This window comes from Anser brachyrhynchus (genome assembly GCF_964034855.1).
Source record: "Anser brachyrhynchus genome assembly, chromosome: 23".
Lineage (NCBI taxonomy): Eukaryota > Metazoa > Chordata > Aves > Anseriformes > Anatidae > Anser > Anser brachyrhynchus.
In genome coordinates this window covers 6,691,781-6,719,101 of record NC_137716.1, presented here as the reverse complement: position 1 = coordinate 6,719,101, position 27,321 = coordinate 6,691,781, and the positions used below count along the sequence as shown (strand labels likewise).

The following is a 27,321-nucleotide window of genomic DNA, read 5'->3' as shown; positions in this document are numbered from 1 at the left end:
ACCCATTAACGGCGCCTGGGCCAAATGGCCAGAGCTAAAGCTGCGGGGGGATTAACCTGCCAGCCCCCGCACCCGCCTGGCCCCATGGGGACCGGGGTGTCCTGCCCCGTGCGAGCGTGGAGCCCCCGGGCGCTGGTGTGGGGTCCTGCCCCATGTCAGGGGGTGCGGGGGTGTCCCCGGGCCCACGGGCACCGTGGAGAGGGGGAGCCCAGCCCCACGCACACACAAGCATTGCTCTGTGCACACAGATGCACACTTGTACGCACAATTGTGCACACAGGTGCACGTGCTATGCTGATGCACATGCATGAACACACGTGCACACGTGCACACTCACGAATGCACGGCATTGTGCTGATGCGCACGCACGCATATGCACACATGAGCTCATACACATGCAGATCAGTGTGCACATCTAGGCACACGCCTGCACACGATTGCACAACTGTGCACACAGATGTGCACACACTCATGCTGAAGCACATGTACGCACGCCTGCACACACATGCGGATCTGTGTGCACATGCATGCACACCCATACACAACTGTGCACACAGCCAAACGCACGCAGACACACACGTGTGCACGTGCGTGCATACACAGACACCCGATGCACACTGCACGCGGGTGCACACAGGTGCTGGTGCACATGCACAGCCCCCTGCACACGTGTGTGCACGTACATGCACACAGATCCCCGTGCATACCCAGTGATGCACACCCACGTGCCGGTGCACACCCACCCACACACCCCCGGGTGCTGTCGTACCCCTCATGCACCCGCACGCCCTCCCCAGGGTGCCCCCCAAACGAGCCCAGCACCCCAAAGCCTGGCACTTTGGGGGCGCGCGGGCCGTAACGCCTCCCCCTGTCCCCGCAGGCATCTCCCCCACCGTGAAGAAGACGGAGATGGACAAGTCGCCCTTCAACAGCCCGTCGCCCCAGGACTCCTCGCCCCGGCTGAGCAGCTTCACGCAGCACCACCGTCCCGTCATCGCGGTGCACAGCGGTGAGCGCGGGGCCAGCGCTGGGCCGGCGCGGGGCTCAGAGACCGGTGGCTCGCGGTGACGCCGCCCGTCCCCTCTCCCTCTCTGTCCCACAGGTATCGCTCGCAGCCCGCACCCTTCGTCCACGCTGCATTTCCCCACCACCTCGATTCTCCCCCAGACGGCCTCCACCTACTTCCCCCACACGGCCATACGGTACCCGCCTCATCTCAACCCGCAGGACCCCCTGAAAGATCTCGTCTCGCTGGCCTGCGACCCGTCCAACCAGCAGCCCGGACCGGTAAGGGTCCCGCACCCCGTCACCGTCACCATCCCCGCCGTCGGGGGTACCCCCGAGGGGAACGCGGTCTCCCCGAGCATCGTCACCCGGAGGCAGGGACGCGCGGTGTCGGGGGGCTCCGCCGCCGCCGCACGGGGGGGGTTTGGGGGCTCTGGTGGCAGCCGGGTGCCAGCACCCGGTGGTCGGGGCTGGGCGGCTCCGGACGAGCGTTGGCGTTGGTTCGGTGCGCGGGTGGAGTCGGCGCACCTCGTTTCTCCGGCGCTGGGGCTGCGGTCCCCCGGGACCTGCGGGGCTGAGCCGTCACCTGGGGCTGGGGACGTGGGGGGCAGCGGGGTGTCCGGCCGTGGATGTGACCGTCTCCGGAGAGGCACCGTCTTGGAGCGCGCCCGGCGGAGCGCTGGGCCCGCCGTGCCCCGGCCGCCTGCACAGAGGCTGGTGACCCGTCGGCCCGCCGCTGCGCCGCGTCCTGCTGTGTCACCCCGGGGTGGCAGGGGCCCGCCGTACTGCTCTGCGCCTTCCCTCACCCTGTGCTCCCAGCACCCCCTGCACCCAGTGCCCTGCACACCCAGCGTCCTGCACACCCAGCGTCCTGCACACCCAGCACCCTGCACACCCAGAGCCCTGCACACCCAGCGCCCTGCATACCCAGCACCCTGCACACCCTGCACCCCGTGCACCCAGCACCCCATGCACCCAGCACCCTGCACACCCAGAACCCCATGCACCCGGCACCTTGCACACCCAGCACCCTGCACACCCAGCAACCCATGCACCCAGCACCCTGCACACCCAGAACCCCATGCACCCGGCACCTTGCACACCCAGCACCCTGCACACCCAGAACCCCGTGCACCCAGCACCTTGCACACCCAGCACCTTGCACACCCAGCACCCTGCACACCCAGCACCCCATGCACCCAGCACCCTGCACACCTAGCACCTTGCACACCCAGAACCCCGTGCACCCAGCACCTTGTGGGCCTAGCACCCTGTGCGCAGAGCACCACCTGCACCAAACACCCTGTGCAACCAGCACTGTATGCACCCCACACCCCATGCACCCCATGCACCCAGCACGCCATGCACCCCACACCCCGTGTACCCAGCACCCCACGTAACCAGCACCCTCTGCACAAAGCACCCTGTGCACCCAACAACCTTCACAACCCCACACCCTGTACACCCAGCACACCAGGCAACCCACACCCCGTGCTCCCAGCAGCTTGTGCACCCAGTACCAGTGCACCCAATACCCTGTGCATCTAGCACCCTGTGCACCCCACGGACCACACACCCAGCCCCCCACGCACCCCACACACCCCGTGCACCATGCACCCAGCCCCCCACGCACCCCACACACCCCATGCACCACGCACCCAGCACCCCACGCACCCCGTGCACCCAGCACTGGGCTCCTTTTGTGCCAAGGCCAGGGGCAGGGGTGGCTTTGATCCCTCCTGCACGCCTCACCTCCGTACCCCGTGCCTCCGTACCCCGTGCCTCCATACCCCGTGCCTCCATACCCCGTGCCTCCATACCCTGGCTCCGCCACCGGACGCAGAGGGTCTTGAGGACCCCCTGCCCAGCACCAGCAAAGCCTAATGCCAGGGTGAGGGGCACGACCGCCCTTCCCCATGCAGGGGCTCAGGATCGGGCTAGTTCAGGATGGATTCCAGGCCGGCAGGGGGGGAGCAGCCTCCACCAGGCTCCACCACGGGGAGGCTGCAGAGGAGCCTTCGGAGGCCGCTGCAGCGGGGTGCCCCCTCCCCGCTTCAAAGGGGTCCCGTGGCATCGCCCCCACCCTGTCCCCGCTCCGTGGCTCTGCTCCCCCCGTGCCGGGGCTCGCCGGCGCCGTCCGCTCAGGGCTGCTCTGAGACCCACCAAACTCGTGTCACCGAGGGACGCTCCGCGCCGCGCGGGGCCCGGCCTCGCCGCTGCCGCCTGTGCCTCCCTAATGGCTTTTGCTGTTTGTTTTTTGTCTGTGTTGTGTCCCCAGTTAAATGGAAGTGGTCAAGTGAAAGTGCCCAGCCACTACCTGCCCACGCAGATGCTGGCGCCGCCACCTCCCCCCGGCATGCCCCGGTTGGCCGTCTCTCCTGACACCAAATCCACCACGACAACTTCGGAGGGAGGGACGACCTCACCGACGTCACCCAGTAAGCACCCCCGCGGCGCCCACCCTCCCGCCGGCCCCCTCCTCTCGCCACCCCGGGGTGCTGCCGGAGGCGATGCACGCAATGAGTTTGCTGGGTCTCAGGCAGGGCGGCGCGGGCACTTCGCCCGACGTCCCCCGGGCGGGCTCGGAGCTGGTCCCAGGGACCGGCACGAGCCCCGCGTCCCTCCCGGGCGGCCGGCGGAGCGGGACGGGGCAGCAGAGCCGCAGCCCCCAGGGTGGGCGCAGGGGGGAGGCTCCTCGCCTCTCCCTGCCTCAGTTTCCCCAGCGGTGCGGTGCTGCGGGGAGCGGTGCGGCGCCAGGCTCTGCGCTGGGGCATCGTCCTCTCATTGCCACGGGGGTCCAGGAGTGCTTGCAAAGTCCCCCGAAACCTCGACGTCAGGCTTCGTTAGCAGCGGTGGCTGACGAGCTTGGCTCCCCTCCGCTCCTCCTCGGGGGGCTGCAGCGCCTCGGGCAGGAGGATTTTGGGGTTGCCTCGGGGCATGTGCTGCGGCGGTGGGACACCGTGCCACCGTGGCGCTGCGTGGGGTGGGGAACGTCCCCGTCCCACTGCGCCCAAGGGACACCCCCGGTATGCTGTGAGGCCGCGTGTCCCCAGCAGACACGGTGCCAGGTGCCGCCAGCTGGAGCGTGGGTGCTGAGTTTTGGTGGCGTGAACGCATCAAACCCCGGCCGACGTGGAGGGGACAGTTCAGGACGGCGTGGCACGGCCGGTGACGGGGCCATGGCACGGGGAGGGGACCGGGCAGTGCCAGTCCCCCCCCGGGCTCAGGAAGGACGCACTGGGGGTGCTGCCTGTCCCCAAGGGGGACGGGGCCTCCCGACACCACCCGGCCTCCATGGGGCTCAGTGGGGTCCCAGTGCCGGCCCCCAGCTGGGGGGATGTGGCCAAGCGACGCCGGCAGCCCCTGTCCTGACGCCGCAGAGCCTGCGTGGCACAGGGGCACCCATCCGTGCCACGGCGGGCACCGCGCGGCACCGTGCGGCACAGCTCTCCGGCACGGCCCGCGGGGCCGGGGACGTCAGCCGGCCACCGGCTCCGGGTGCCCGGGACCCCCGTCCTGCAGCGGGCAGGGCTGGCCCGGGGGGCTGATGGCGGTGCCGCCCGCAGCCCCGTTAACGAGCTCTCGTTTGTTCCCCAGCCTACTCTGCACCAGGCACGCCCCCTGCGAACCGTTCCTTCGTGGGATTAGGACCAAGGGATCCTGGGAGTATCTATCAGGCACAGGTGAGACGGGGGGGCTGCTGGGGGGACACTCCTGCCCTCGCCCCGGGCAGCACCAGCCTGGCATCGCCGCCGTGGCACCGCCGCCGTGGGCGTCGCAAGCGTGGGCATGGCAAGCGTGGGCACTGCCGCCGTGGTTGTTTCCCTCGTGGTCATTTCTGCCGCGGGCGCTGCCGCCGTGGGACTCTGTGCCGTGGGCATCACCGCCGTCTCATCGCCACCACGGGCACCCCTGCTCTGGGCCTTGCACCGCCACCACAAGCATTGTCACCGTGGGCATTGTCAGCGTGGCGTCCCCCCCATGGGCAGCTCTGCCCTGGCCATGGGGGTCTCCCGGTGACCCCATGGTGCTGGGGCTGCCGCAGAGGCACCCCGTGCCAGGCCACCAGGCACTGCCAGTGCCTCGCAGCCAGAAAGGGTCCCCAGGGTCCGTGCCGTGCCCACAACTGGTGCCTTGCCGGGCTCTGGCTGCGCCCCACGCGCCACCACGGCCCAGCTGGGTGCCCACAGCACCGCTGAGCACGAGGGGCACCGGGGGGTCCACGTGTCCCCTCTCCAGGAGGGCACGGGCACCCCGCCGTCACCCGGCTGTGCCCACCAGCAGCTTGGGGCATCGTGGGATGTGGCGTGTGCCTGCCCAGATGCCTTTAATTAGTGCTGGGCAGTTTTTAATCTGTAGCTCGCGAGCCGGCGCGAGCGAGGCAGGCACTGCCGGCGGGCCGGGGCAGGGGTCCCCACGCGTGACACGAGTCGGCCTCGGCTGGTTGCTGGTCTGGCTGCTGCGTGGGGTGACGCCACTCGGTCACCCCGGGGAGGTTCCCCTCCCGGTCCTCACCCCTCCGTGTGCCCACGGGGTGCAGCAGTGTGCCGGGGCGGCGGGACGGGGTGGGGATGGCGCCGTGCCAGGGGCACCCGTGGGTGCTGTGTTGTGCCAGGGTGTGCGCGCTCAGGGTCTGCGACCGTGCTGTGGGGCACATCGGGGTGCTGTGCCACAACAAGGGGGGGTGACCCCCCCACAGTGATCCCCTGGGGCACCGCAGAACCCCCCGGGCTCCAGCGGGGTGTCCCCATCCCACGCAGGGTGCCCGGTCCCCGCACCTCCTGCAGTGCCCCGTCTGGCGCCGACCACAGCCTCCGCCCTGCCTCAGTTTCCCCAACCCCACGCATGGGCACAGCGGGGTCCCCCCAGCCCCCTGGGAGTCACCGCCGGGTGCTCGCGGGGGTCCCTGTCCTCCTGTCCAGCACCGGGAGCTGCCGTGTGTCCGGCTGCGGGGCAGGAGGGTTGCTCCGTGTGGGGAAACTGAGGCAGGGGGAAACAAAGCGGTGTCCGGGGAGGGGCTGTCCCCAGCCACGTGCCACCCACGGCAGGTCCCCAAACCTGGGGAGGTCTCTCCGGTGGCGCAGCGTCGGGCGCTGGGGTGCTCGCAGGTGTGGGGCGGGTTTGGGGAGCGTCGGAGAAGGGCCGGGGGGGACGCAGGAGGCGCCGGCGTCCCTGGCCAGGGCGGCTGAGACCTGGCGCTCTCGGGTCATGTGTGGCGGGGCCGGGAAGGGTTAAGGGAAGCGGAGGCCCCCGAGCTGTCTCGTTGCCAACGGAAACCAGACATGAGGTCATCGGGGATGAACTTGGACTTGGGGCGGCCGGAGACAATGGGAGGGCGGTGGGGGGCCGGCTGTGGGGCTGGAGGGACCCCCGGCCCTGCCACCCCCAGCGCTGGGGACAGCCGCTGTCCCCAAAGGGGGCGAGCCCCGGGGAGCATCCCAGCCTTCGTCAGGGCGAAAACGCCACCAAAATCGCCTCGGGGTGTGGGGCGGTGGTGGGGAGTCTGGGGGGGGGGGCACGGCGGGCGGGTGGCTTCCAGGAGTGACCACGGCGGGGACGTGCGGGACCCGTCCTGCTGCTGGGGCCGGGGAACGCCGGGCACGGTGCCACGGGGACCCTGGGAGGGGGACACGGCACCGGGGGGGGTGGGGGGGGTCCTGGCGCAGCAGGGAGGTGGGGGCTCGGGGACACCCCAGCAGAACGGGGACACGGGGTGGCAGCACGGCGGGGACGGTGGCGCAGGGGACATCGGACGCGGCGCGGTGACGCAGGCGGGCGCAGTGGGACAGGGCTGCGTGGCGAGGACGTGCCGTCCCCAACGTCTCCAGACGGGGAAACTGAGGCACGGGGAGGGTGGGAGGGGGGGCGCGTGCTGACACGGAGGCCCGGGGGCTGCCGCAGCCAGGGGGCACGGCCGCGGGGCACAGCACTAACGGCGCCTCTCTCTTCTCTCCGGCAGTCCTGGTACCTGGGATAACGCAGCCGTGCCACCCCTTCGCCTCCCTTCTCCTCTGCTTTAGGCACCCTGAGAGGAAAATCCCCGTCCCAGAGCACCAGGCCCAGCCTTTCGGTGACGACGGAGAGCACGAACTAACGACGACGACGACAAGCAAAACCCATCCCGGAAGGAAAGAGAGAGGGAAAGGAAGAAGGAAAAGGTTCGAACTTTTTTAAAAAGGAAAAAAAAAAAAAAACAACAACAACAACCCACACACAGAAAAAAAAAAAAAACAAAAAACAAAAAAAACACCCTACGAGGACCTTCCCCCCCCCCCCGGCGACGCATCCACATCTGATTTGCCAGAAAAACAAACGAAAACCGAACACTATTTGCCCCGCCGGCCGGCCCCGCGGCGAGACCGAGCCTGAGACCCGACGCAGCTCGTGACAGCGATGCTCCCGGAGCAGCAGCGGGGCCGCAGCCCCGCTCGCCAGAGGGCTGTTTATGCAAAGTTGTCTTTACTCTTTCATTCTTGCCTCTATGTGAGTAGAAAAGAACAAACCCCCCCGCGCTGCCCTCCTCCCCCCCGGGACCCCCACGCAGGCTCTCGGGGGGCCGGAGGGGGGGGGTGGCGGTGGCCCTCGGGGGAACGCATCCTGACGGCGCCTGCGGGACGTGGCCGCGGCCGCGCTCGCTGTCTTGTGGCTCCCGGTCCAATGCTCCGTGCCGTGGTCGCGCCTTGGGGACGGGTGACGCGGTGACGGGGTGACGCGGTGACACCGTGGCGCGGTGACGCGGTGACGCGGCGATGCAGTGGCGTGGTGGTGCGGTGACGGGGTGACACGGTGACGCGGTGGCCAGCATGGCCTGGCAGGAGGTCTTGCAGGAGAGGGGCTGGGGACAGGGGGACACATGGGCAGGGCTGGGGACCTGTGCCGGCGGTGGCGCCCCGTTACCCACGGGGACACGGCGTGGGGACGCTCCCGACGCACTCCCCCGTGGTGTGACACTGGTCACCCGTCTTCGTGCAATGCCTTCCTCGCTCCCCACAGCCTGCGTCCCCGCGTGTCCCCACGTGTCCCCGTGTGTCCCAACGTGTCCCCACGTGTCCCCGTGTGTCCTTGTGTGTCCCGGTGCCGGGGTGGGGGGGGCGGGGCCGTGCCCGGGTGTGCGTCCGTGTGTCCAAGCTATGCATTCCTGTGGACAGGTACCATGTGGACTTGCGACGAGAGGGTTCGATTGTGTTGCACATTTTGTAGGAAATGCACTTTTAAGAGGGAATCTTAAAAAAAAAAAAAAGAAAGAAAGAAAACACAAAAAAAAAAGAAAAAATCACAAAAAAGGAGGAGGAGGAGAATGAGGAGGAGGAAGAAGAGACGGGAGCCCCCGGCACTGGCTTGCTGGGATGGCTGGCTTGTTGTTTTTTTGCTTTTTGTTTTTTGGTTGTTTTTTTTTTTTTTAATTAAAAAAACGATGGAGAAAAGGAGGACGAGAGTGAAGGCGACCGCAGAGCCGCTCCCAGAGCCCCCCCACAGAGCCCCCGCCGTGCCCTCGGCCCCAGCCCCACCGCGGGGGCACCCTGCCCGCTGCTTCAAGTGCCTCAATTTCGCCGTGGCGCGGCGGGGAGGGCGGCAGGGGCCGGGTCCCGAAGGAGCCCCCAGCGCTGGAGCATCGCTGTGCCAGCACCGAGCATCGCACACCGGCGCCGAGCATCGCACACCGGCACTGAGCACTGCACGCCGGCACCAAGCTGTGCACGCTGGCACCAAGCGTCACACGCCGGCACCAAGCTTTGCACGCCGGCACCGAGCATTGCGCCCCGGCACGGAGCACTGCAGGCCGGCACCGAGCACCGCGCGGTGACACCAAGCATCGCGTGCCGGCCCCGAGCTTTGCACACCGGCCCCGGTGTTGCACGCCAGCACCGGAGCATCGCCCGTTGGCACCACCGGAGCACCGCACATTGGCACCGGAGCGTCGCTGCGCCGGCACCGGGGCATCGCCACGCAGAGTTGCCCGCCGGCACCGTCGCCGTGCCAGCGCCGCGGTGAGCATCGCTCCGTCGGCACCAGCGCGTTGGCACCAACGCATCGCTCACGGCGAGCACACGAGGAAGAGCCCGGCGGTGGCCCCGTCCCACGGCGAGATGTCACCGCGCCCAGGAAGGGGACGTGGGGACCGAGCGGGTCTGACCCGGCCGCGCCGCGCCGCGGGCAGTGCCTTAGGGCAGGGGACCCGGCACGCGGCACCCGGAGACGAGCAGGGGCTGGCGAAGGCCCCGACGCCTCCCGCAAGGTGACGGCACGGCCGCGGGGACACCGGCGCGAAGCCACCGAGGGATGGCCCAAGGCCACCGCCGCCACCCCGTGGGGCACCCCATGGACCGCCCGCATCCCGCACCTGCACCCGCACCCTGCTCGCCTCCCCCGGCCCCCCCTGGCCCCCCCGCCACCCACCCCAGAGCATTTACACCCCCCCCCCCAAGCAGCCCCGGGATGGCCCAGCGAGGCCGGATCCTGCCCGCCTGGGCGCAGCGTGGCACCGCGGGGAAAGGGCTGACGCAGGAAATCCCGGGGTAAAAAAAAAAAAAACAAAACAAAAAAGAAAAAAAAATAAAACAAAAAACGCGAAACACACACAAAAGACGATGAGAAGAAAAGCCACAAACAACAAAAAAGGAAAAAAACAAACAACAAAAAAAAGAGAGTGCGCTTGGCGGAGAGGGAAACTTTTTTTTTTTAAGGATATGAAAAAAGAAACACATGAAAAAAAGACAAAAAAAAAAAAAAAAAAGACAAATAAACTGCATGGTGCTTTAACAGGATCTCGTGACCTGGCTCAACCCATCCGTGGATGGCTGATGCTGTGCATGGCAGACTGTATTAACCGGCTCTACCTTCCCCCTTCAGAAAAGAGAAAAACAAAAAAAAAAAACAAAAAAAAATCTGTATAAAAGAAAAAAAAAAAGCCGTAAAAAAAAAAAAAATCCATGTTTTCCTAATTTGCACGAAATTTTATACCACATGATGTGCCTTGCCTTCGAAGACTAAGTATTACCAGAAACGGTCTCACCGCACAGGAGTAGCTGCATGCCTGGGGCTCCCCGCCGCAGGGGGGGCCGGGGGGGCCCGGCCGCTCGCCGCCCGCTCGCCGTCTGCATGTCGTGTTCTTGCGTTGGGCCGCGGGGCCGGAAAGTCCCTTTTTTCTCTCTTTTTTTACCGATTTTGTGTGTCCCCCCCCCCCCCCGTAAACGTCTTCCAGTTGTTAATGCCGAGTGCGCCCTGTCCGAACACACCGAATATGCAATACCCCTTGGGCTGCGGCTCCGGGGGGGGCCCGGCGGCCGGGGGGGGGCCGGGGGCTGCGCGCCCCTTCGCTTTGCCTCTTTTTCCTTCCTTTTGTTGGTTCGTTGTTTGTTTCTGTTTTTTTTTTTTTTTTAATTATTTTATTTTAATTTTAATTTTTTATTTTTACGTTCATTTTTTGCTTTCAGCAACCAAAGGCGGCGAGGGGGGGGGGGGGGGACGGCGGGATGCTGGTGGGGTGGGGACCCCCCCCCCATGTGTGTCCCCCCCCCCCCCCCCCAGTGTGTCCGGGCGAGGTGTGAGGACTCAGTGGGGTGGGAGCTCGGGGGGGGGGGGGGGGGGGCATGGGACCCCCCCCCCCTCCCCTTTAAACGATGCGGAATGGGGCTGGGGGCCGCCAGCCGGGGGGGGGCTGAGCCCGGCTGCTCTCGTGGCAGGAATGGAACCGTGTGAATGTAGCTGTGCCCCCCCCCGGGGACGCAGCCCCCCCAGCCCCACCGGCTTCATCCTCGGGGAGTGCGGGGGGGTCCCCTCCGGCCGGGCCTTTGCAGCCCCCCCCCCCCCCCCCCAAGCCGCGCGCACCCCTAAAAAATCCAGAATTTGCCTTAAAACCCACGCGGCCGAGGACCGACGGGGGTCGTGACGAGCCGGGGGGGGGCACGGGGGGGTCCTCGCTGCTGCTTTGCGCTGAGGAGACGCGGTCGGGTGTCGTGGCTCGGTCACCCGGGGGGGGCAGCGGGGGCCCCGGGCGCTGGTCGGTGCAGATCGGGGAGGGGGGGGGTCACATTTTTTTTTTGGGGGGGGGGGGTCCCGAGGAGCCCCCCCCCAACCCCCCCACCCCCCCCCCGGAGCTGCACGGCGCGGTGTTGGTTTCTGCAAGGACAATGCAACGCAGGGAGCGGTAGTTTTAGCGTCGAGTTGAGGAAAAAAAAAGAAAAACGGACGAAAAAATGGAAAAAAAAAAAAAGTGAAAATTGTAAAAAAAAAAACAAAAAAAAGCTAAAAACTAAAAAAAGGGGGGTTAAGGATAGAAAAATTCAGTTTAAAGCAAAAAAAAAAAAAAATTTTTGAGGAAAAAATGCATTTCTCACCCGTGACCGGAGCGGAGCAGCGGGGGCAGCGCGGCCCCCCCCGGCCGGGCCCCCCCAGCCCGCGGGGCGTGGGGGGGGGGGGGCGTGGGGCGCGGGCGCCCCTCGGGCCGGGGCCACGCGCCGTGGGGAATCCCCCGTGGGGTCCCCGGATCCCCCCCCCCCCCCCCGCCTCGTTGCTGCCTTCGCCTGCGTGGAGGGGGGGGGCCCGCACCCCCCCCCAAAAAAAAAAAAATTAAAAACCCGCCCTCGGCAAGAAAAGCACCTTAGAAAATGTTAAAAAAGGCAAAAAAAGCAAAAAAAAAAATCACGGACTCACCCCCCCCCCCTCCCCACGCACCCCGACCCCCCCCCCAAGGAGGGAGGCTCGGGCCGGGGGGGGGGACAGGGAGCGCCCCCCCCTTCCCCCCCCCCCCGGGATATTTGCACTGCTCCGCTCTGCGCTAGGGGCCGCATCCTGCCCCCCCCCGCGGCCCCCAGCCGAAGGGAATATGCAACCCCCCCCCCCCCCCCCCAAGTCTGCCTGGGGGGGGTCTGCTGGGGGGGGGGGGGCCGGGGGCGGGGAGGGGGGGGCCGACCACTAATTTTTATTATTATTATTATTTTTGAACCGTTCGCCGTGATTTTTTTTTTCAGCCCCCCCCTCCCCCCCCCCCGGGGTGGCCACAATCAGCTCCGCCGGTGGTGGTGGTGGGGGGGGGGGGCTCATCGCGGGGTGTCCCCCCACCCCCCCGGGGCTTGGGGACAATTTTTTTTTGGGGGGGGGTGGGGGGGGGACAATCCCGCGCCGCCACAAGCCCAGGCCCCCGCGCCCGGGGCTCGCTCCGGTTCTCATGCACTACAGTCCCCGAGGGGGGGTTTGTTTTTTAGTACTCGTTTGCGTTGAAAAAAGCGTTAAAAAAGAAAAAAAATGGGGAAAAAAATACAAAAAAAAATCAAAAACAAAAAAAAAGAAAGAAAGAAGTCCTCGTGACCTATAAATAAATCCCTGTACATATATATATATATATACCCACATATATATATATGGGGCCGCAGGGGCGGGGGGGCGCGGGTCCCTGCGGGCCGACACGCAGTTAAGGTACTTTAAGTCGCAAAGTAAGGAATATATATATATATAAATATATATATATATATGTCTTTTGTTGTTGTTTGGGTTTTTTTTTTTCTTGTTTTTTTTTTTGTTTCTTGTTTTTGTTTTTTTTTTCCTTTTTTTTCCGTTCCGTTCCGTTCCGTGCTCGCCGTTTGGAAGCGCTGCTCCCCGGCCCTCACCCACGGGCGGCACCGGGGGACGGAGCGGGGGGGAAATTTGGGGGGGGGGTGAGGGGGGGGGGGGCGTTACAAAAAAAAAAGAACAAAACTAACCGAAAGGCAAGAAAAGGCCCCCCCCCCAAAAAAAAAAACAAAAAAGCGCGGCGGGGCAGCCGGCGGGCCCACACGACACCAATACCAAAAATCCCACGCAGTGCCTCTCGCTCGCTGCCCGCCGCCCGCGCCCGCTTTTTTGGGGGGCTCCTTGCCCCCCCCCCCCCCCCCCGTCACCCCCCCCCCCCCCTTCACACCCCCTCCCCACGGGGGTGCCCCCCCCCAAGCCCCCTCCCACGCTGCATCCCCCCCCGTGACCCTGCGGGGGCTGAGCGCAGCGGGGCGCCGCTGCCCCCCCCCAACCCCACGCGTGCCCCCCCCTGCATGCCGCCCCCCCCCCGGACCCCCCGCTCGCCTCCCCGGAGCTTTTCACGATATTTGATTACTCCATGTACACGAACGCAGCCCCCCCCCGCCGCGCCTGCCTACATACAGCTCCCGAACGTGGCTAGGGAATTTTTTTTTGTGGGTTTTTTTTTTTTTTTTTGGTCATTTTTGGTTTTGGTTGGATTTTTTTTTTTTTTCGGCGTCGTTTTTTTCTTTTTTTTTTTCCGTTTGTTTTTTTTTCGCCCCCCCTCCCCTATGCAAAAAAAAAAAAAAAAAAAAGAGGAAAAAAAATGATTAAAAAAAAAAAAAAGAGATTAAAAAAAGACAAAAAAAAAAAAGCGGAGGAAAAAAAAAAAAGGAGAAAAGAGAAAAGTTAAAAAAAAAAAAAAGACGAAAAAATGTATAAAAATTAAACAAGCTATGCTTCAACTCCACGCCGCGTCCGCGCTTCCTTCGCCGCCCCCACGGGGGACACCGAGGCACGCGTGGGGGCGCTGCTGGGCGGGGCGGGCACTGCCCTGGGTGGGTGCCGCCACCCGTGGGAGGCCCCACCCCTGGGTGCTCTTTCCCCACGCAGGAGGTGGTGGCTCCCCGGGGTACACGCGTGGGGAACACGCTGGGGGGGGGGGGGGGGGGGTGACCCACGCGTGGGGTGACCCACGCGTGGGGTGCTGCCAGTCCCCACGTGACATCATCACCTTGCCCACGTGACCACCCCACGCACCCGCATGACGTCACCCCCCCCCCCCCACCGTGTCACCCACGGGTCCCGTGGGGTTGAGGGGCAACCCTCCCCCCCCCCCCCCCCCGCCGCACCCACGCGTGGGTGGGCACGGCCCCGTCCCTACGCGCGGCGACACCACACAGGGGAGGCGGGGGCGGGCTGGCAGCTTTACTGGTGGGCTACATCGGGGGGGGCCGCCCAGCGCCCCCCCCGTGGGCTCCCGTCACGCGGCCCCCACGCGGGTCCCGCGGGCTGCCGTGGGAAGGGGCGGTGTCCGCGATCCATTCCCGCGGGGCCGGGATCCGGACCGGGCTTTGCCGTCAGCCGGGGCCGTTCGGCGCTCGGCGCCCCGCAAAACCCGGCATGGATTTGCGGTCGCGGGCGGGCCGGAGCGCGGCCCACGCGTGTCACAGCGACGTGGCCTTGTGGCGCTCCCACTCGTCGTCGCTGTCCCTGTCGGCCGCCGCGTTGCTGTAGGCGGCCTTCTCCAGCCTGCGGGGACCGGGGGGGGGGGAGGCCGTCAGCAGGGCGCTGCCCCCTTCCACCACCCCCCCACTCCCACGCGTGGGACCCCCCAGAGGGGAAACTGAGGCGGGGCTGGGGCTGGGGCTGGGGCTGGGGCTGGTACCTGCCGATCGCCTGCGGCTCCTCGGGGACTCCGCGCTTCCTGCAAGGGGACACGAGGGGACACGCGGCGTCAGCACCGGACCCTCCCCGCCCCCCCCCCCGGCACCCTGCCCACGAGGGCGCGGTGCCCCCGGCCCGGGCACGACGCGGCCCCGGCCCCCACCTGCGCATCCGGAGCTGCCAGAAGCGGTTGGCGAGCAGCACCAGGAAGACGATGAAGAGGAAGACGACGACGGCCGTGAGGCCAACGAGCCAGGGCTGCCACTGCTTGGAGCCGAGGGCTGCAAGGCACCGGGACGGGGACGGCCGTGGGGACGGGGACGGAGCAATAGGGACAGGGACAGGGGTGGGGGCAAGGACAGGGGTGGGATGGGGACAGGGACGGGGATGGGGACGGGGATGGGGACGGGGATGGGGACACAGCAATGGGAATAGGGACAGGGACAGCGATGAGGTTGGGGATGGGGACGGGGACAGCATTGGGGATGGGGACAGCAATGGGGCCAGGGATGGGGATGGGGACAGGGATAGGGACAGCAATGGGGACAGAGACAGCAACAGGGGCAGGGATGGGGATGGGAATGAGAACAGCAGTGAGGGCAGGGACAAGGACAGGGACAGGGATGGGGACAGGGACAGCAGTAGGGACAGGGGTGGGAATGGGGACAGGGACGGGGACAGGTTCAGGGGAGCCCCGTGCCGCAGAGGACAGCACCCTCCATCTCAGGGCATAGTGCCTGAGCCTGGCACCGGGGGACACCGGGGGACACCGGGGTGCTGAGGCCCGGTGACAAAGCCACCCCACAGCCAGCCTGTCCCCATGAGAGCGCAGGGTGCCTGGCACGGGGTGGAGTCGCCCCCAAATTTTCCTGCTCTGACCCCAGAACGGCCGCTGCCGCAGTGCCGGCGCTCGAGGCACTGGGCAGACTGGTCATACTGGGGGGGGGGGGGCAGCGGGGTGCCGGTGGCACTTACCCTCCTGTCCCCGGGCGGTGGCAGCGAGGGCGAGCAGGAGCAGCAGCCCCAGGGGCTGCGGGGACCTCGGCATTGCGGGGCGGCGGAGGGGCCCGATCCTGCACCCCGAGGCGGGCGCTCGTCTCCCAGCGCGCGGCACCGCTCCCTGCACCCGGGGCCAAGGGGCGGCTTTTATTGGGCTCAGGAGGACAAGTGCCACCAAGTGCCATGGCAACGCGGTGCCCTTAACCCCCGGGTGGTGGCACCTCCGCCCCGCTCCGCCACCAGCACCCGCGGGCCCCCAGCACCCACCGGGACCCCCAGACGCGGCACTATGGGAACAGCAGCCCAGGCACTGGGGAGACTGGGCGGACTGGGAGCAGCTGGGGAGGTGCCCCCCGGCAGCGTGGGAGCAGTGCAGTTTTGGGGGGAGAAGAGGCAGATTTGGGGCTTGTCGGTGTCGTTTTGTAAGAGCGGCTTCACGCAGCAGGGGCAGGATTTGCCCGGTGGGTGCAGCTGGATGGACGGACAGAGGGACGGGCGGGTGGGGGGCTGGCCGGACGGACGGAGGGGGCTCATCTCTCCCCGCTGCCCCCCACGTGCCCGGGGAGTGCCGGGTGCCATAACCGGGTAAATATTAATGCCCTTATCGCCGAGACCTTGGCAGCGGCCGCGGGCGGCTCCGCTCTGCCTCGCTCTGTCCTCGGGGAGAAAACAGAGGGGGGCAGCACCCAGGGGTGGGCTCCGCAGGGACCCCCTCCCACTGCAACTCCCCAAGGGGGTGAAGAATCCCTGGGGACGTGGGGATGGGGTCCCCAGCGAAGGGCTGGGGGGGGGGGTCCAGGCCCCGTCTTGCTTTAGGGGTGGGGGTCTGCACGGAGCCCCCCCGCCCACGCTGCCCCCTCCCAGAGGCTCGTGGGCGCTTTGCTCCCGCTCAGATCGGCTTTGGGGGCACCCGTGGGCGCTGCCGAGCCCTGCCCCATCCTGCGGGGCCTGGCTCTGGCTCTGGCAGTGGCCTCAGCACACAGCTGGGTGTCTGCCTGTCCGTCCGTCCGTCTGTCCGGGCGTCTCCGTGTGTCTGTGCACGCCCGCGCTCACGTGCAGCGGCGTGTGCCCGGGTTTCCACGTGTGCATGCCCGCGCCCCGAGGGTCTGCGCCCACGCCCGGGGGCGCATCTGTGTCTGCGCCCCCCCAGCGCCCGCCTCTGTGGCCGTGCGTCCATCTGTGCGTCCGTGTGTCTGTCTGTGCATCCGTGTGTCCGTCTGTGTGGCTGTGCCCGTGCCAAGCCCGCGTGCACCCATGCCGATGGGCCGAGGTCGGGGCGCCCCAGCAGGACGGGAAGCAGGGGGGGATTATTGGGGTGCAGCGTGACGGCAGCCCCGATGCACGCGCGTTGGCACCGCCGTGGTGCGGGGGGACGGGGACGGAGCCGCGGGGAGGGGACACGGGGGCTTCGCAGCGGGGTCCCCCCTAGAAAAACCTCTTCTTGTGGGGGTCGGCGAAGGAGATGGAGCCGCGCGGGGCGGTGGAGAGCAGCCCCAGCGGGATGTCCATGCCGGGCAGCGCGCCGGCGCCTTCGCCCTGCAGCCTCTCCTCCGGCAGCGCCCCGTCCTCCTCCGGCCACTCCACCTCCAGCACGCCGCCCTCGCCCATCACCGCCTTCTCCTCCTCCGGCTTGGGCCCGAACGCCCAATCTGCGGGGATAAAGACGGGGCCGTGGGCAGCGCGTCCCCGCCGTGGTGTCCCCCGGGGGGGTCCCCAGCCCCGGAGCAATGCAGCAAAAACCTGAACTGCGCGCAACAGGCCTCGTTCTGCATTTATTCGGGGAGAAAAATCCGCCCCTTTGGCCTGCGGGGTCCTGCCCCGTGCCCCAGCATCCCCAGCGCCCCGTTTCCCCTCTGGGCTGGTTGGGGACCCCCTCGCCCCCCCCACCCAGCCCCACGAGGACCCCCGCGGCTCAGCCCCGTGTGTCCCCCCCCCCTCCCCAAAGGACTCACCGGCGAAGTCGTGCACCAGGTCCTTGATGAGGTGGCCCACGATGGCGTACGCCACCACCAGCACCAGGCTGGCCGCCATCACCAGGTAGACGACGTAGCGGGGCAGGCGGATGCTGTCCAGGGCGGGGGGCTTGTACTCCACGTAGAGCACCCCGTCCTCCTCGGGGGGGGACTGCAGCAGGTGCCGCGGCACGGCACCCCCCGGCAGGGCCATCGCCAAGCTCCCCCCCCCGTGCCCCGGCCCGGAGCCACCCGAACCTCCGCCACGCGGGGGGACGCAGGGGACAGGCGGCGTCAGGGGCCCCAAGGCTCCCCCGCGGCCCCCGTGCCCCCCGCGCTCAGGGAGCCGCTCGCCCGCCGGCGCGGAGGACAGAGCAGCCGCGGGAAGGAGCTTAGCGCCGGTAATCCGGGCACAGCCCTGGCGAGCTCAGCATGGGGGGGGCAAGAAGTGTCCAAGGTGGCTGGGGGGGTCCCCAAATCCCCCCCCCCCTCACGTGGCGCTGCAGGTACCCGCGTCCCCTTGTGAGCGGGGAATTGGCTGCAGCTGGGGAGTCCCCAAAGGCAGGGAGGGGACGGACACCCCCAGCTCGGGCACGCTCCCCCCCCCCGCTAAATCCCCCTGCAGGCCCCCAATCCCCCGAGCAGATGGTGCAAGTCCTTGACGGGGCCCAGCGCTGCCCGAAAGCGATGCCCTCGGCACCGGGGCTGGAGGCCAGGAGGGGGCCCGCAGCATTCCCGGCACCCCGGGGTCCCGCCTGGGTCCCCCCTCCAGCACCGAGTGCCCAAAAGACCTGGAAAAACCCCAATCCCTGCCCGGGGTGGGATCGCCAGGGAGGGACGGAGGTGCCTGCGATGCCCGCGCCGGAGCCGGTGCCAAGGCAGGGCTCGGCGCCCAGGCCCTCCTCCCCGCGCACGTCCCGGCTCTGCTGCGCCCAGGCCAGATCCCGGCCGCAAAAATGCCGCTTTCGTTCCAATTCGGGCTTAAAAGGCATTTGGAGGAGCTGAGGTTTTTTTGCAGGCAGGCGGGAGGAGATGGGGGGGGGGGGGAAGGGGGGCGGGGGAGAGCGGAGGCAAAAATTTGGCATCGCTCCTGCCTGGGCTGCGTGATTCACAACTGGAAAATCAGCGCCGGGAAGCAGGGAGCAAGGGTTGGAGCAGCCCGGTGCGATAACCGGGGCCGAGCACGCCGGGGAGCGCCAGGCACACCGCAACCTGCGCTCCCGTGGGGCACCGACAGCGTGGCACGGGGGGAAATGGCGCGGCCCCTGCCCCATGTCCCCGTCCCCAGCGCCCACGGGGGACACGGCCGGGCACGGCGGCGCCCCAAGGCCTGGCGGTGCCGCCCCAAAGCCGCCTGCCAGCCGCGGTCTGCGCGGGGCGGAGGGGGCGAGGCGAGAAGCCGCACGACTGCCGGCGCCTCTGCACGGGTGTGAAACCGGCGGCTGGCTGTCACCAGCGCAGAGGAACCGAGGTCTGGCAGCTGGTGGCCCCCCTCCTCCGTGTCGCACCCGCGCCACGGCGCTCAGGCACCCGTGTCCAGCTTCTGGCCACCAAAATCGCGGTGCCACGAGGCTCCTGCCACGGGGTGCTGAGCTGGAGCAGACTGGGACCGCGCTGGGGGCTCCCCGCTCCCTCCTTCCCCCGGCACAAAGCCCCGGGGCCGCCGCAGCACCGGGGGAGCGGCAGCTTTGGGGACTGAGAGGATCGAGCCCGAGTGACTCACGCAGAGACTTCGGTCAAGGGGAGAGGTGCCGTCAGCAGGAGGCTGGCACGGACACCCCACGCGGCAGCACCGCGAGGACTCCGGGCACGGCTCACCCCATGGGGGGTCTTTGCCCACGCTGGGCCCCCCCCCCCCCCCGTGCTGTGAGGGCAGCTCCAGGGACCCCCGGATGGGGCCGGACCCCGCGGTGTTGAATCACGGCTCTGCTCACGCCGGTGCCCACGGCCGGTGCTTTATTTCCTCCCAGCCCCGCGCGCGCCCGGGGGATTTGGGTGCTGGGTGCTGGCAGCAGGCGGCAGCCGCCGCCCTCCGGCTCTGCTTAAACACGGGGGAAGTCCAGGCAGGCTCTGCCTCACCCCGTAAGCCCTCGCTGCAATGCCATTCCCTGCAGAAAGAAAAACCGTGGCCAAATCTTCCAAGCCTCGCCACGGAACAAGCCCCATCCCAGGGCAAAGGCTGCTGCAGCGCAGAGCCAGCCTGCCCCGACAGGAGAGGCCAAACCCACGGCGGCTCCTCCGGCGCCCCAGCAGCTGCGGAGGGAAGGAGGGCCCCGGCTCGGCACCAACACCGAGGGCAATGCCGAGGCTCCGCGCGGCTCCAACCTACAGGAGCGAGCGCCTGAAGCCAGCCCCGACCCCTCCGGCGAAGCTCAGGTGGGGAAAGCAGAGCCCGCGCGCCCCGAGCCGCCGCGACAGGCTCCGACACGCAGCGAGAGCCCACCCGCTCCGAGCCCCGAGCCAGGCTGCGGGCAGGGGAAGGGGCAGGTCCAGGAAACGGGGGGAAGGGGGGCAAGTAGCAGCTCAGCCTGGATTTGGATGCAGAAGGCAGCTGTAATGGTGCCAGAGAGCAAACCCAGTTCCGCCTCCGCCGGCCGGGCACGGAGCCGTGCCGGCAGACGGGGAAGCGCGCCCGGGGGAAGGCGGCGGCGCGCCCGGCCGGGCTCAGGCCTGCAGCTTGCAGAGCCCGTCGGCGTACTGGAACTGGGAGCCGTTCTCGTACTCGTACATGTCCAGCGCCACCTCGCAGCTCTCCCGCACCACCCGCTCCTCGTCCCGGGCGAAGGCGCGCAGGGTCTCCAGGCAGGAGGGGCGGGCGATGGCGCCCAGGGCCTCGGCGCACTCGTGCCGCACCATGGGGCTCTCGGCGCGGCTGCGCAGCGCGGCCGTCAGCTGCGGCACGCACGCCTCGTCCTGCATCTGGCCCAGCACGTAGCCGATCTCGTGGCGGAAGAGGGCGCTGCCGGCCTGGAGCCCTGCGGGAGAGGAGGCGAGAGTGAATCCCCAAAGCTCGCCGGGGTGCCGACCCGAGGCCCCCCACCCAAACGCTGCGGGGCAGGGGGAGGCGTGGGGCGGTCGGATGGGGCTTGGAGCCCGCAGCTGCCTCTCCCCGGGCCCGTGGGGCTCTGGGGGCAGGGTCTCATGCTGCTCCCTCTCCCCGTGTTGCCCCGCCATTGGGACTGCAGTGCCCCGCGCGTGTAGCAGCCCGCCCGTGCTGCAGAGGAAGCCCTGCAGGACTGGGAAGCTGTGAGACGAGGTCCCAGAGCCCTGCACACCTCATCCGATAGCACGGGCATGCCCTCGGCTCACACCAGGTGGCCAGAAGGCATCATCCACTTCCCTGGGGCTGCAGAGAGGGACCAACAGGGTCCGGGGCTGCGCTCTGCCCCTTCCCTGGCCAGGACACATTCACGATTCACGCCCTCTCCAGAACAATCTCCGGAGCCCAGGATGAGGCTGGGTGGCCTCGGACCTTCCAGGGTGGACAAAAGCAGGTTCCCGGCGCCAGGAACCACCAGCTCAGACTGGCAAATCCCACACCAGTTCTGGGCTGCACCCTCTCTGCAAGCAAGCAGGGGGGAAGGCAGCTCTAGAAGCAGCAGCTCGAGGAGCCGCACAGCTCTGGATTTAGGCAAGGCCGATCCTGGATTAACCCGCAGAGAGGAGACAGCGGGCGGCCCCAGCCGGGCCCTTACCGTCAGCCAGCGCCAGCACGGCATCCCGGCCGCCCAGGTTCCGCAGGGCGAACATGGCCCGGTAGCGGTCGAAGAGCGGGCGCCCCTCATCCAGGAGGGCTTCGCGCAGCTTGGCCACGTCCGTCTCCTCGGCAGGGGGAGCGGGATCCACCGACTGGTAGGGGCTGGCGCCCGGCTCCTCGCCGTGCTCCCGGAGCCACTCCAGCCTCTTGACGGCCAGCTGGCACGTCTCCGCCACCTGCGGGGACAAGGACGCGGGCCTGGATGCGGGACAGCCCCGAGCAGCGCTGGGAGCATGCCCCAGCAGCAACCACCTGCTGCTGCCGGCATTGCTCCGAACCCCGCAGAAACGCCACCCCCAGAGCCTCACCTCAACCACGGGGTCCTCCGAGTACTGCTTCAGGATGTCCAGCACCTCGGGGTTCCCAATGGCGCCCAGCGCTTCACCTGCGGGAAGGAGACGTCAGGAGGCAGCTGGGGCATCTCGGGGAGGTGTCGGGGTGAGGAGAACCCCGCCGTGCTCCCCGGCAGGGCCCCGCCCCGCCCCGCAGGCCTGACGCCGACCTCCCGGACACCGCAGCTGGACAAACAAGCACGGCAACGGCCCGCGGGGAGGCGAGGCCCGGCCAACCGGCCCGGCTGGGGGCCGCGGGCGGGCGCTTCGGACTCCCCGAGCCGTGACGCGGGCGGGGACAGGTGCCGGGTTTCAGCACGCCCCCCTCCCGCGGTGCCGTACCCGCCTCGTGCCGGACCATGGGCTCCTGGCGGGTGTCCCGCAGCACGCTGAGCAGCACGGGGATGGCGGCTTCGTCCCGCATCTGGCCCAGGCAGTAGGCCAGCTCGTGCTTGAGCAGCGCCGAGCCGTCCCCGAAGGCCCGGCCGATGCAGGCCACGGCCGCGGGGCCGCCCAGGTTGCGCAGGGTGAAGAGGGCACGGAACCGGGCGGGCAGCGGCTGCGCCGCGTCCAGCAGCGTGCGGCCGATGGCGGAGACCTGCTCCTCGGTCACCATGGCGGGGGGCTCCCGGTCGGTCGGTCGCTGCTCCGGTCACGTTCCTCCGGTCTCTCCCGGTCACGCTCTGCGGGCTCCTGCGCATAGGGAAAAGCTCAGAGGGCCCCCGGGCTAATGGGCGAGCTCCCGCCCGGTGCACGAGGCACGGAGCGGGGCCAGGCCCCGGGAGCGGGCGCTGCGGAGAGGGCCCAACCCCGGCTCGGGGACGGGACCGCGGGAGGGAACCGGAACCGGAGCTGGGCCCCGCCGCGGGCCGGAACCGAGCGGCCGGGTCCTTGCGCCGCGCCGGACCCAGAACCGCGCCGGACCCGCACCGGCGCCGGGCCCCGCACTCACCGCGCGCCGCCATGTTGCGCCCCACGTGACCGCGCGCGGCCGCTCCCACCCGGCGGATCACGCGCAGGGGGAGCCGGGCCCGCCCCCAGCGCGCGCGTGCGCACGGCACCGCCTCCCCCCGCCCCGCCCCGCCGGGTGGGAGCGGCCGGGGGAAGGGGGGGAGGGGCGGGGAAGGAGGTCAGCGCTGGCGCATGCGCAGTGGCGCGGGGGGCGAGTCGGGGCGGGGGGGGCTGGGGAGCGCCCTGGGCCCATGAGGCAGCCTGGGGGGGTGGGGGGGGCGGCCCCACACGGCCTCTGGGCTGACCCCCAGTCCCCTAGGGCTGCCCCATTGCCCCCTAGGCCTGCCCCATAGTCCCTCAGCTGCCCCAGTGCCTTCCCAGGGCTGCCCCATAGCCCCTGAGCTGCCCCAGTGCCCCCCAGCGCTGCCCCTCAGCCCCAGCCCAGCAGCAGCAGCCTCCCCATTTCACCCCCCCAGGCGGTGCCGTGCACCCAGCCGTGGGCCCTTCTGCTCCCAGCACAGCCCCCAGTCCCCGTGGGACGCCCGGCATCCCCGCCGCCAGCGTGTGGGACCCTCCTGCAGGCCAATTCCCACCCCCCTGCCACTGTCCCGAGGTGAACGTGCTCCCCATCGCGCCTTCCCACCCGCCCCTCTCCCGGGACCCCGATCTTCCACTGCTCGGCCCCACCGGCGTGAGGCGAACGGGGGGCGCCGAGCCCCGCGGCGAGGAGGCTGGGAGCAGCGCTGCGCTTCCCCGCGCCCAGCTCCGAGGCATCGCCTCCCGGCTGCTGCTTTTGGGTTGCAAAACACAGACGTGAAAATCGGGCAGGCTGCAGACGGGCCCCGTCCGACGGTGACGGCACCGCCGGCGAGCAGCCTGCAGCGCTCTGGGTGCCGGGAGGGTGAGGGTTTGGGGCCGGGGCCAAGGCGGGGAGGGGGCGGCTGCCCCGCTGCCTCTGCTCGCTGCTCCCCGAGCGGCGGGCCCGTCCCCGAGGGAAGGCTGGCACGGCCCGACGTGCCCGCGCCGCTCCCCCGCCTACCACCTGCAGATGAAATGCTGAGGAAGGTGTCTGCGCGCCGGCAGCTGGCTCTGCCCTGGCACGGCGAGGCGAGGCGGCATGCCACGGGGCTCAGCCGCCGCGCGATTTCTCAGCCGATAGCGGGCAGAGCTGCGTGCTGCCCCGCACGCCAGGGCTGGGATCGGGGCTGGGAGGTGCTGGCACAACAAGCTGGGCAGCGGGATCGGGCGCAGACCCCCAGCGCAAAGCCCCAGCCGAGCGGAGCCAGAGCTGGGGGTTGCAGGTGCAGTTTCCTTCCCCACCGGTGCCAGCCCCCGGCCAGTTGCTGCTCTGCCCCCTCCTTCCCTTTCCCTCCCAGGGACGTTCACACAAGAGTATTTGTACCTTCAGGGGGGTTCTGCCTCCTTCGAGCGCCCTCCTGAGCTCCTCCCAAGGCGGGGGCCATGGCACAGAGACCTGCTGCAGCCAGGCCCCGTGAGAAGCCAGTGTTTATCTGCACCGGGACAACCCGACGGCCCTCTCCCCAGCCAGACCGTGATCCCCGCTTTATTTACACACCACAGAGCACGTCACAAGATTGATCGGATCCCAGGAGAGAGCACGGGGGTGAAATACATCCCGCTGCCTGCACCCACCGAGGCAAAACCAGCAGGAGCCAACGGGCCGGTGCGGCAGTCCTGGCCGAGCAGCCCGGTACCGCCGGGCCAGCGTCCCGGGACGTCCACCGGAGCCCGGGGAGGCGCAGGGCCGTGTCCCCGCCGCCGTCAGCCCTCCCCGCAGCTCTCGAAGTACTGGCACATCAGCTCGCGCACCTGCTCGGCCCGGCCGTCCTCCATGGCGGCGGGCGCGGGCTGGCAGGGCTTGGGCAGCTCGGTGGGCTCGGTGCCCTCCAGCCACTCCTCGTTGAAGGGGTTGTCGTGCGCTTCGCAGACGTTGTGCAGGATGCAGCAGGCGAGGACGAGGGTGGGCAGCAGCTCCAGGCTGCAGTCGTCGCACTTGAGGAGGATCTGCCAGCGAGCCTTCAGGCGCAGGAAGGCGTTCTCGATCACGCTGTGCGCCCGCTTGAGGCGGTAGTTGAACTGCAGCTGCCGCTGGGTGAGGTTCTCATCCTCCTGGTAGGGCTTGAGGATCCAGTCTTGCAGGGGGTAGGTGGCGTCGCCCAGCAGCACGTACTTCTGCGCCTTCCCCATGAAGTGCTTGGGCGGGTTGGGGCACAGCCGGCCCTCCTTGGCCAGCACCCACAGGCTGGAGCTCTCCAGGACCGCGCTGTTCTCCATGCTGCCGGGGAAGGCGGTGGAGACGTCCCAGAACTGGCCCAGCCCGTCCACGGTGGCCTGGGTGAGGATGGAGTGCCAGCCCTGGCCGTTGCAGTAGTCGGCGCTGAGGCGCAGCGGGGGGTTGATGGGGATGTGGAGGCTGTCCAGGGCGCCGATGCAGTGCGGGAAGCCCCAGCGGGCGCGGAAGATGCGCACCATGTTCTCCAGCTCCTTCTCGTTGGGCAGCCGGAGGTAGAGGGGCTTCAGCAGCAGGACCACGGCGTAGCTCACCTCCCGCACGCACGTCTGCACCGTGGAGGGCCCCACGCCGAAGAGCGGGCTCAGAGTCTGGTACTCCACGTTGGTGGCCAAGTGCCACAGGGCCACGGCCACCCGCTTCTCCAGGGGCAGCGCGGGGTGGAAGTGGGCGCTGTGCGGAGCCAGCCCCGGCCGCAGCCGGTTGCAGACGTAGAAGAAGGTCTCCCTGGACATCCGGAACTTCTCCAGCCAGTCCTGGGGACGGAACTCCTTCAGCACCACCCGCTCCCACCAGTCCGCGCCCCGGACGCTGGGCCAGGCGCGGGGGTAGAAGTAGCAGCTGCTTCTCCTCCGGCGAGCGATCAGGAGCTGCAAGGCGGGGGGGAGACCACGGGGGCGTGAGGCAGCCATTCCCCACCCCAAATACCCCCAGTCCAGGTTATTTTTTCCCTCCGAGGACGCAGCTCAAGCCACCTCGAGGGGCGCGGGGCAGGGAGGACGCCCGGTGGCTCCAGGCTGGCAGAACCTGGGTCAAATTTTCCCGTTCCTGGGAAACCCCATCCTAAAGCCACCAAACAGTGGCCGTGAGTCTGGACAAGCGGCCCAGGTTGCACAGAGGAGCGTTCTGGAGGAGGCTCCTTTCGGGGCGGTCAGCGTGCTTTCGCTGTGTTTGTACTTTCTGACGAGCATTATTCACTTTCCTGCAGCAGAGCCAACCGCAGGCCTGCTGGTTATTGAAGGGGCACCGAGCCCCGCATGCTCCTGGCTCTTCCACGGGAATTGTCTTTCTGTTTCAAAATGCTAAGAAACAGCTTTAAGCTAAAATGGAGCTTTTTTTTTTTTTTTTTTTTTTGCCTTCCTCAGCAACTGCTCCAGGAAAGTGAATTCACAGAGCTCCCTCCCAGACCGCTCGTCCCCACCGCCCGGTCCCCAGGTCCTCACACCCCTGTCCCGCATGTCCCATCCTTTGTGTCCAGGCTCACACCCCCCATCTGTTTTGTCCCTCATGTCCCCATCCTCACCCTTTGTGTCCTTGTCGACCTTTGTGACGCCCCCCCCCCATGTCCTTCCTGTCTCCCATCCTTCACATCCAGGTATTTGTGTCCCACGTGTCCCCCATGTCCCGTCCTTTACCTCCCCTCGCCCCCACGTCCTTCATGTCCCCCTCCGATCGCATCCCATCTTCTGTAACCCGTGGCCTTTGTGTCCCCGTGCCCTCTGCACGCCCTGTCCTTCGCATCCTCTCACCCCCCCACCATCCATGCCCCCCACGCCCCCCGTCCTTTGTGTCCCCCATCCCTGCTCTTTGTGTCCCTGTGACCTTTGTGTCTCCTGTCCCTTGCCCTTCCTGTCCCCCATCCTTTTTCTCCCCCATGCTCGGTGCCCTCTTCATCCCCTGTCCTTGGCGTCCAGCCCCCCATCCCCATCCCCACCCTTTGTGCCCCCCGTCCCCACCCCACATCCCCTGTGAGCCCCCCGTGTCCCTGTTACACCCCCCGTGTCCCTGTGACCCCCCATGTCCCCATAACCCCCACATCTCTGTGACCTCCCCATGTCCCCGTGACCTCCCCGTGTCCCTGTGGCCCACCCATAACCCCCACATCCCTGTGACCCCCCCGTGTCCCTGTGACCCCCCCACGTCCCTGTTATCCCTGTGACCCCCCCCATGTCCCCATAACCCCCACATCCCTGTGACCCCCCCGCGTCCCTGTGACCCCCCCATCCCCTCCGCACCCCCCGTCCCCCGTCCCCCCGTCCCCCATCCCCCCCCCTCCCCCCCCGCCTCCCCCCATCCCCATCCCCATCCCTTCCCGGTGCCCCCCCGTCCCCCCCCGGCCCCCCCCCGGCACCGTCATGAGCCGTTTCTGCCGCTGGCTGTAGTAGTGGCGGAGCCAGGCCCGCCGCTGCGGCCCGTCCCAGCGCCCGGCCATGGCCCGGCGCCGCCCGCCCGCCCGCCGCGCCAGCGCGCCCAGCAGCACCAGCAGCCGCTGCTGCATTTTCAAATCGGGAGCCGGGGCCGCCCTGGAAGTGATCGGCCGCGGGGTCACGGAGGGACCGCCGGGGCGGATCCGCGAGCCTCGGCTCGGGGACGGCCCCCCCCACCCCCCCCGGGGTCGTTTCGGAGCCCCCGGGGCCCCCCTCCCGGGATAACGGGGCCGGGAGCGGCCCGGTGCCCCCGCGGGGTCCGAGCCCCGGCAGCTTCCAGCGGGACCCGGACGGCGCCCCGGGCTGCTTTCACCTCCCCGGGCTGCTTTCACCCCCCCGGGGCTTCTTTCACCACCCCCCCGGGGCTTCCTCACCCCACCCGGGCTGCTTTCACCCCCCCATGGGCTGCTTTCACCCCCCCCCCCCCCCGGAGCTGCTTTCACCCCCCAGGGGCTTCTTTCACCCCCCCCCGGGGCTTCTTTCACCCCCC

The 27,321-nt window shown here is 68.2% G+C and overlaps 5 protein-coding genes across 19 annotated transcripts in view; 1 reads left to right on the top strand and 4 right to left on the bottom strand.

Moving 5' to 3' along the window:
- The window catches only part of NFIC (nuclear factor I C), a 48,822-nt gene extending 35,357 nt beyond the window's left edge, over positions 1–13,465 (top strand). For 4 of the 13 annotated variants that reach the window (XM_080566359.1, XM_080566364.1, XM_080566367.1 and 1 more), the window contains 5 exons: positions 881–1,009; positions 1,103–1,287; positions 3,284–3,443; positions 4,603–4,688; positions 6,965–13,465. In XM_080566359.1, coding sequence (XP_080422485.1) covers positions 881–1,009; positions 1,103–1,287; positions 3,284–3,443; positions 4,603–4,688; positions 6,965–6,982 — 578 coding nt within the window. In that variant the 3' untranslated portion in view covers positions 6,983–13,465. The remainder of the gene's footprint in view (positions 1–880; positions 1,010–1,102; positions 1,288–3,283; positions 3,444–4,602; positions 4,689–6,964) is intronic. The other 9 variants (XM_080566362.1, XM_080566368.1, XM_080566361.1 and 6 more) reach the window with 4 other exon arrangements.
- A 444-nt stretch (positions 13,466–13,909) lies between these two features.
- Positions 13,910–15,517, bottom strand: SMIM24 (small integral membrane protein 24). 2 transcript variants are annotated; one of them, XM_080566400.1, is made up of 4 exons: positions 15,358–15,517; positions 14,546–14,663; positions 14,384–14,422; positions 13,910–14,247 (listed from the first exon to the last, which is right to left on the bottom strand). In XM_080566400.1, exons 1-4 carry the CDS (start codon positions 15,428–15,430, stop codon positions 14,163–14,165), a joined length of 315 nt encoding a protein of 104 aa, XP_080422526.1. In that variant the 5' UTR covers positions 15,431–15,517; the 3' UTR covers positions 13,910–14,162. The 2 variants fall into 2 exon arrangements, with proteins under 2 accessions (XP_080422526.1, XP_080422525.1); XM_080566399.1 differs by lacking the exon at positions 15,358–15,517 and having other exon boundaries at positions 14,546–15,307.
- Positions 15,518–16,806: 1,289 nt separating this feature from the next.
- On the bottom strand, positions 16,807–19,136 carry SMIM44 (small integral membrane protein 44; the record flags this gene model as incomplete). Its single annotated transcript, XM_080566401.1, has 2 exons — positions 17,334–19,136; positions 16,807–17,030 (listed from the first exon to the last, which is right to left on the bottom strand). Exons 1-2 carry the CDS (start codon positions 17,545–17,547, stop codon positions 16,807–16,809), a joined length of 438 nt encoding a protein of 145 aa, XP_080422527.1. The 5' UTR covers positions 17,548–19,136.
- Positions 19,137–19,273: 137 nt separating this feature from the next.
- Positions 19,274–23,914, bottom strand: DOHH (deoxyhypusine hydroxylase). 2 transcript variants are annotated; one of them, XM_080566397.1, is made up of 5 exons: positions 23,776–23,914; positions 21,765–22,115; positions 21,399–21,475; positions 21,029–21,266; positions 19,274–20,308 (listed from the first exon to the last, which is right to left on the bottom strand). In XM_080566397.1, the coding sequence occupies exons 2-5, from the start codon at positions 22,036–22,038 to the stop codon at positions 19,998–20,000; spliced, it is 900 nt and encodes a 299-aa protein (XP_080422523.1). In that variant the 5' UTR covers positions 22,039–22,115; positions 23,776–23,914; the 3' UTR covers positions 19,274–19,997. The 2 variants fall into 2 exon arrangements, with proteins under 2 accessions (XP_080422523.1, XP_080422522.1); XM_080566396.1 differs by lacking the exon at positions 23,776–23,914 and adding an exon at positions 22,375–22,505.
- A 7-nt stretch (positions 23,915–23,921) lies between these two features.
- On the bottom strand, positions 23,922–26,981 carry LOC308182184 (uncharacterized protein). Its single transcript, XM_080566385.1, has 2 exons — positions 26,756–26,981; positions 23,922–25,274 (listed from the first exon to the last, which is right to left on the bottom strand). The coding sequence occupies exons 1-2, from the start codon at positions 26,900–26,902 to the stop codon at positions 24,156–24,158; spliced, it is 1,266 nt and encodes a 421-aa protein (XP_080422511.1). The 5' UTR covers positions 26,903–26,981; the 3' UTR covers positions 23,922–24,155.
- Positions 26,982–27,321: the final 340 nt, after the last annotated feature.